This window comes from Ranitomeya imitator, chromosome 3 (assembly GCF_032444005.1).
Source record: "Ranitomeya imitator isolate aRanImi1 chromosome 3, aRanImi1.pri, whole genome shotgun sequence".
In the NCBI taxonomy this organism is placed as follows: domain Eukaryota; kingdom Metazoa; phylum Chordata; class Amphibia; order Anura; family Dendrobatidae; genus Ranitomeya; species Ranitomeya imitator.
This window is the reverse complement of record NC_091284.1, coordinates 268,901,309-268,908,834: the sequence shown is the minus strand read 5'-3', so window position 1 is coordinate 268,908,834 and position 7,526 is coordinate 268,901,309. Positions and strand designations below refer to the sequence as shown.

The 7,526-nt window shown below is 41.5% G+C and overlaps 1 protein-coding gene across 3 annotated transcripts in view; it reads right to left on the bottom strand.

Moving 5' to 3' along the window:
- Nucleotides 1–286: 286 nt before the first annotated feature.
- The window catches only part of CNKSR1 (connector enhancer of kinase suppressor of Ras 1), an 81,037-nt gene continuing 73,797 nt past the window's right edge, over nucleotides 287–7,526 (bottom strand). For 2 of the 3 annotated variants that reach the window (XM_069756464.1, XM_069756463.1), the window contains 4 exons: nucleotides 3,411–3,469; nucleotides 3,087–3,300; nucleotides 2,543–2,718; nucleotides 287–1,948 (listed from right to left, as the gene is read on the bottom strand). In XM_069756464.1, coding sequence (XP_069612565.1) covers nucleotides 1,748–1,948; nucleotides 2,543–2,718; nucleotides 3,087–3,300; nucleotides 3,411–3,469 — 650 coding nt within the window. In that variant the 3' untranslated portion in view covers nucleotides 287–1,747. The remainder of the gene's footprint in view (nucleotides 1,949–2,542; nucleotides 2,719–3,086; nucleotides 3,301–3,410; nucleotides 3,470–7,526) is intronic. The other variant, XM_069756465.1, reaches the window with a different exon arrangement.

Genomic DNA, 7,526 nt, shown 5'->3' with positions numbered 1-7,526 from the left:
GTAATCAAGCAGGCTAGTAGCTGTAAATCATTCAGCTGCCGTGATGAAAACTAAATCTCCGAGCAGTCATAAATACTCAGAGGTCACCCGAGTGTGCTCTGGAAAACCCAAGCAACGAGTACACTCGCTCATCACTATTAGCGAGTCAAAACCGGACACTCTGAATACTCCCGTAGATTATAGATGTATCGTATCTGCTATAATATTTGCAGTACACTACTTGTTGTAAAAAAGCCATTAGTATGCCCCCTTGTAAGTATTTTGGAACAAATGTAACATACAGATATAATGTGGCATAACATGCCCAAGTATTTATGGCTATTACACATATACCAATGTCTATTGAAAGAACAAAAATGCATATAAAACATGAATATATCCAAAATATCTATAATTACATGTTCAAACTTTCTTTGAAACTTTCCATTTCCCTGTACATCACCAGGCAATGCTGCTTTATGTAGAGGGAAGCACGATACTGGACAGCTCTGGACTCTCTAAAAGCTAAAATGACAAATTATTGTGCTATTTCTCTAATAAAAGTGGTCAAAGAATACAGAGGACACAGTTATGAGTCCAATGTCATTAAGGGAGTGTTCATTGTGTGTGCAGTTACACAGTAATCACCGCCGAGACTGGCAAGGAGAGAGAGACAGAGGCTATGCTCCCGTCATCAATACACCGGACTCACAAACCTACGTGCAAGCTTATTCTTTGATCACTCCCATTAGCCAAATTATAGCACAAAAAACTGTGCTTCGGAAATGGGAAACTGAAAATGTCCCCATTCTATACTGCCCTTACATAGGTGCTGCCCAGTCCAATGACAGATTAGCTATACTTTTGGCTACAATTAAAAATGTTAAAATATGTTCAAAATGAAAAACACTTGGCTTTACATTTACAGTAGATACAGCAGCTTGATATAATGTCATACTGTTATAAATAAAATTAGTTTGTGGTATATGCGTTATGCCTATGGCACGTCATTAGAGATAAAACTCCTGTAGTCCGGTGTATTCCAGTTATATCCATCCATCTTCTTTGGTAAAGTGCCTACTCTAGTAAAAGTGAATCATAAGATCTTTACATCTGAAAGAAGAGACGCAGTGCCAATATGGTCTGATGCACTGATTCATGGAGAGCAAATAAAGTCCGGACTGGTGGGCAGGATCTGCAAAAGCAAGATCCTGGTGGGCGGGATCTGCAAAGCAAGATCCTGGTAGTGCGGCATCTGCAAAGCAAGTTTCTGGTTGGGTGGCATCTGCAAAGCAAGATCCTGGTAGGGCGGCATCTGCAAAGCAAGATCCTGGTGGGCGGTGTCTGCAAAGCAAGATCCTGGTGGGAGGTATCTGCAAAGCAAGATCCTGGTGGGAGGTATCTGCAAAGCAAGATCCTGGTGGGCGGTATCTGCAAAGCAAGATCCTGGTGGGAGGTATCTGCAATGCAAGATCCTGGTGGGCGGTTTCTGCAAAGCAAGATCCTGGTGGGCGGTATCTGCAAAGCAAGATCCTGGTGGGCGGTATCTGCAAAGCAAGATCCTGGTGGGAGGTATCTGCAAAGCAAGATCCTGGTGGGCGGTATCTGCAAAGCAAGATCCTGGTGGCCAGAGCTGGATAAATGCAACAGTCCAACTAAAAATTATTATGGATAATCTTGATTAACAGAGAATGAATTTTAATATCACAAAAAAATGAACAGTCAAACATAGAGAATGTTTAGTATTGGTCGCTGTCGTACATAACGCTCAGTCACTTTCTTCACTTTCTCTGCCGTCCGGATTACTTTTATCACTCTTATTACCAGTAACCGCTCTCTGTGCCTGTGGACTCTGTCCAATTCTGCCATACAGATGTTCATGCTCAAACTTCCATTTCTGAAATGCAGCAGAGTTTAGGTCTGAATTCTCCAGGACTTGGTTAAGTGATTGTAACTCCAAAAGCTTTGCCTGCAAGACAGAAAATAATTAGAATGTAGAGTTCATTAGCAAATGTATAGTTTTAGGAGGCTGGCTAACCAGAGGCAGCTTTTTTTAAAGTGGATCCACAAGATGATTGTTATGAAGCAGCTCCTGCCACGCACAGCAAACAGTTGATCTTACCAGAATAACATGGTGGCCATTTACTATAGTTTTTCACATGAAGAAAAATTGGCATAGGAAATTTTACAGTTATTTTTTTATTACCATGTCAAATTTTTATTACAGACCCTCCAACTGGTACGTCACACAAGGACTAGATTACCAGTTGATGATGCTGGTGGCTGGTTAGCCAGGGACAGAATGTTCAGGTTATCCCTCCACTTATGTGGATCAGTTGCTGTAGTCATTTTTATCCAAGACTACTTGAAACTTTCAGGCACAAAATGTTGGTAGTACAATTGTTCTCTACTCCCTTTAGGCCAAAATTCTATTTTATTATTATTAACATTTTAATGTCATATACTTTGTATATTGGGGCATACTAGAAACAAACCTGTTCTCAGATATATATACATGAACCTCTTCTAGTGAATATAGCAGATCATAGTATTCCTAACTCACCTTCAGTGTGCTTTGGAGAACACGTAGAGCGTGTGCTTTATGGTTTATATCTGGATTTTTGTTGCGGCGTATGAAGGATTTCCTGTACTCATCCCGTGTCATTGCAGTCTTCTTACCAATAAGAGATACACCTCCTTGTTTTAGGCACGTCATCATCACATGAAGATCATCTTCAGCTACAGGAATAGAGAAAGGTCTGGTCATATTTCTTTTTTTTAAAAACATTTTTACCCTTTTTTGCAAAATGCGGATTTAAAAAAATGATATAAATATAGAAAAACAGAGGTCCTTATGATCTAATGTTCTATAACTGTTGTAAAAGTTAGACCTGACATTTTTTATATTCTAAGGGTGTTTCGTTTAAAAGGGGTTGTCCGCTACGATGGTGTCCTAAAGATAGTTTATCGATATAGTAGTGGACAACCCATTGAATGATTGGCTGTGGTGGTCACATGCCCATGTGGACCAATCCAGTACCCAACACCCATTGCAAATAATTCTGCAAAAGATTTAAGTAAAAGCACAAAATAACACAGGACTTTACTGGATTTTGCTGCTTGTCCGCCGCCTTCTGCCCCTCCTTCACAAGGAATTACTGGCATTGGCTCAGGTATATTTTTGACAGGTGACTGTTTCAATGGTTGGGTATTACTGGATTTTGGAGACTGTCCCCCTTCATCACCTCCATCTTCACGAGCAGATATTAGCTTTGGTGGTGGAATATTCTTTGATGGCGACTGTATTAAGGGCTTCTTTACCTGTATATCAAGGGAAAAGGAGAATTTACTCAGAATGCAGTCAGAGATAGATTGCAGGAATTTGTCTGCAAAACTAGTTGTATAAAATTGAAAACTGGATGAAGTCTCACTATATCATGTGATCGGACTTGATGCTCATCATCTTCAGCTTCTGTCTCACTGTAACAGTCTAAAGAGAAGGATAATAAGTCACTACATACAATTACAAAATTGAAAACCAGGCACTATACTTTTAGTACATTCATTATTATATATATTATTGTAGAGATCACTTTCTTAACCATTTTCTATTTGTTGTTCCTGGAATATATACTGTATGCAAGCAAAAGAAAAAAAAATATCACCTTCACTGAAATCATCCTGTTCAGAAATGCAACAGTGGCCTTAGATGTACGTAGCATTGTCTTTTTCATTATAGAGCAGTACATCTGTGAATTCATGAGATCAATGAAATGTAGCTCCTTGACACCAGCAGAACTCATACAGCCCTTCAAAGACACTGCCACCACCATGTTTCACTGTAGGCACAATGCATTTAGAAAAAGTACGCATCTACCAAGAGCCGGGATTGATGGTAGCATCTTCTCTTTCAATATAGAGCAGCACATCTTTGAATTCATAATACCATCAATGAAATGTAGCTCCTCAACACCAAAAACATTCATACGGCCCCACTTAAGGGCACTGTCATAACCATGTTACACTGCAGGCACCAGGCAATTTTCTAAATGCTTTATGCCTACGGTGAAACAGAGGTGGCAATGTCAATATATTGGGCTGCATAGTGAAAGTAATTCAGTGGCCAAGTAGGTTTTCTGATCAAAACCCAACTGAAACACCCATGGGGAATTCTGAAGAGACAAGTTGAGCATCAATCTCCATCCAGCATCCAGGCTCTAGATGAGGAAGAAGATGTTGCAATATGTCGCCCACTTTTCATTCCATGCTTAGAAGTTTTTGACATAGGGTGTATTCATTTTTGCATCAACTAAAGCTGAAGAAGAATTTGCAACGATATGTATATTAACCTTCCTCTCAGGTTATGGGTTAAAAAATGTTTTATGAAACTCAGTCTTGTCAAAATTTTGAAAATTGATCTTGTATTCTGGCAGATATTTAATAAAATCTTACTTTTTAAAGGGGAGTACTCATTTATGCCAAGCACTATAAGAATTAGCTTAATGATCTCTTTGCCAACAGCTATACCTGGCTGAAAGTGTTGTCACCCCTGAAATTGTTCCAGAAAATGAAGTATTTATCCCAGAAAATTACTGAAATGTCACGTGTTTTGTTATACACATTTATTACCTTTAATGTATATTGGAACACACAAAAAAGCACACACAAATTCAGCTTAATATTTGGTTGCACGCACTTTGGAATAAATAACTGCAATCAATCGCTTCTAATAGCCAGCAACAACCTTCTTACACCTCAACTGAAATTTTGGACCGTTCTTTTGCAAACAGATCCAGGTCTCTCATATTTGAAGGGTGCCTTTTCCCAACAGTAATTTGAGACTGCTCGTCAAGTTTTCAATGGTATTTAGATTCAGACTCAGTGCCGGCCACTTCAGAAGTCCCCAGTGCTTTGTTTCCAACCATTTCTGTGTGCGGTCATTGCCTTGCTGAAAGACCCATGACGCAAACTCGACTTTCTGACACTGTGCACTACACATGATGCCTTGCACAGTGTCAAGGCACCCAGTGACAAAGGCAGCAAAACCATCCCAAAACATCTTTGAGCCTCCATCATATTTGACTGTAGTTAGGGTGTTTTCTTTGTATGCCTCATTCCATTCTCGGTAAAACAGAAATCAATTACATTTGAATTAAATTAAACACGGATGGTTGGCGCTAACACTGATGCACCCTCAGCCTGCCGGACAGCTTGAATTTCTTTGGAACTTGATTGAGCCTGATTATCCACCATCAGGACTTTCCTGCGTTGCAGCCTTTCATCAATTTTTCTTTGCAGTCCACGTCCAGGGGGATTAGCTACATTGCCATGGTTGTAACGTTCTTGATTATGTTGAGGACCGTGGACAAAGGAACATCAAGATCTCTGGAGATGGACTTGTAACCGTAACATTGTTTATATTTTTCAACAATTTTGGTTCTCAGTAGTTCAGACAGTTCTCTTCTCTCTGTTCTCCATGCTTAGTGTGACACAAAATGCAAAAGGCAGAGTCAACTTCTCCCCTTTTTACCTGGTTTCAGGTGTAATTTTCATATTAGCCATACCTGTTATTTGCCACAGGTGAGTTTGAACAAGCATTACATTCTTGAAACAAAGTTGCTTACCCCCATGTTGGGGGTTGTGTGTGAAATTATGTCCAACTTTACTTTTTTCCTCTTTTGAGTATTGTTCAAATACACACAAGTGAAACACATGCATAACAAAACGTGTAATTGCAAGAATTCTTGGGGAGAAATACTTCATTTTCTGGAACAATTTCAAGGGTGCCATGACTATCTCCAAACCCTCTTTTACAGATGTATGCTCTAACAGCTGAGACTATACATATTCTCAATGGGTAGAAAAAGAAAAAAAAAACAAAAGGATTAAGTGTAACCATTGTTTTAATTTTTCTTACATGAAGATTTTGAATTTTCTTGTGTTCAGAATCATATTGATCAAAATCTTACTTTTCAAGAGGGGGTGTACCCTTATGATTAGACACACACACACACACACACTTAATCTCAGACAAAAAAAAACTTCCACCGACTGGAGAGAAGAGATTAATTAGCAGATCATTGGAATAAGTCAATTACCATATATATGCGAGTAGAGGCCGACCAGAGTATATGCCGACCCCCCTAATTTTGCAACAAAAAACTGGGAAAACTTATTGACTCAAGTATAAGCCTAGGTTGGAAAATGCAGCAGCTACCGGTAAATGTCAAAAATAAAAATAGATACCAATAAAAGTAAAATTAATTGAGACATCAGTAGGTCCATCCACCTCTCGTGTCTCCCCTTTTCCTCATAGTTTGTAAGCTTGCGAGCAGGGCCCTCATTCCTCTTGGTATCTATTTTGAACTGTGATTTCTGTTATGCTGTAATGTCTATTGTCTGTATAACTCCCCTTTATAATTTGTAAAGTGCTGCGGAATATGTTGGCGCTATATAAATAAAATTATTATTACTACCGTATATACTCTAGTATAAGCCGAGATTTTCAGCCCAAATTTTTGGGCTGAAAGTGCCCCACTCGGCTTATACTCGAGTCACGGTAGCGGTGGGGTCGGCGGGTGAGGGGGTGAGGGCGCTAAGGTATACTTACCTAGTCCCAGCGATCCTCGCGCTGTCCCTGCCGTCCCACGGGCTTCTGTGCTGCAGCTTCTTCCCCTCTTCAGCGGTCACGTGAGACCGCTCATTAGAAAAATGAATAGGCGGCTCCACCTCCCATAGGGGCGGAGCCGCCTATTCATTTCTCTAATCAGCGGTGCCGGTGACCGCTGATAGAGAAAGAATCTGCGGCACCGAAGACAGCTGTGACAGGCAGAGGGAGCGCCAGGATCGCTGGGACTAGGTAAGTATGTAATATTCACCTGTGCGCGTTCCAGCCGCCGGGCGCCGCTCCATCTTCCCGGCGTCGCTCCGCTCTGACTGTTCAGGTCAGAGGGCGCGATGACGCATATAGTGTGCGCGGCGCCCTCTGCCTGATCAGTCAGAGCGGGGAGACGCCGGGACCGGACGCTGGGAGCTGCAAGCAGCGAGGTGAGTATGGCATTTTTTTTTTTTATTGCAGCAGCAGCGGCCATGGCACAGATTTATGTGGAGCATCTATGGGGATATATGAACGGTGCAGAGCACTGTATGGGGCACAGCTATGGGGAGATATAAACGCTGCAGAGCACTATATGGCACAGCCAAGGGGGAATATGAACAGTGCAGAGCACTGTATGGGACACAGCCAAGGGGGAATATGAACGGTGCAGAGCACTGTATGGGGCACAGCCAAGGGGGAATATGAACGGTGCAGAGCACTGTATGGGGCACAGCCAAGGGGGAATATGAACGGTGCAGAGCACTGTATGGGGCACAGCCAAGGGGGAATATGAACAGTGCAGAGCACTGTATTGGACACAGCCAAGGGGGAATATGAACAGTGCAGAGCACTATATGGCACAGCCAAGGGGGAATATGAACAGTGCAGAGCACTATATGGCACAGCTATGGGGCAGTATGAACAGTGCAGAGCACTATATGGCACAGCT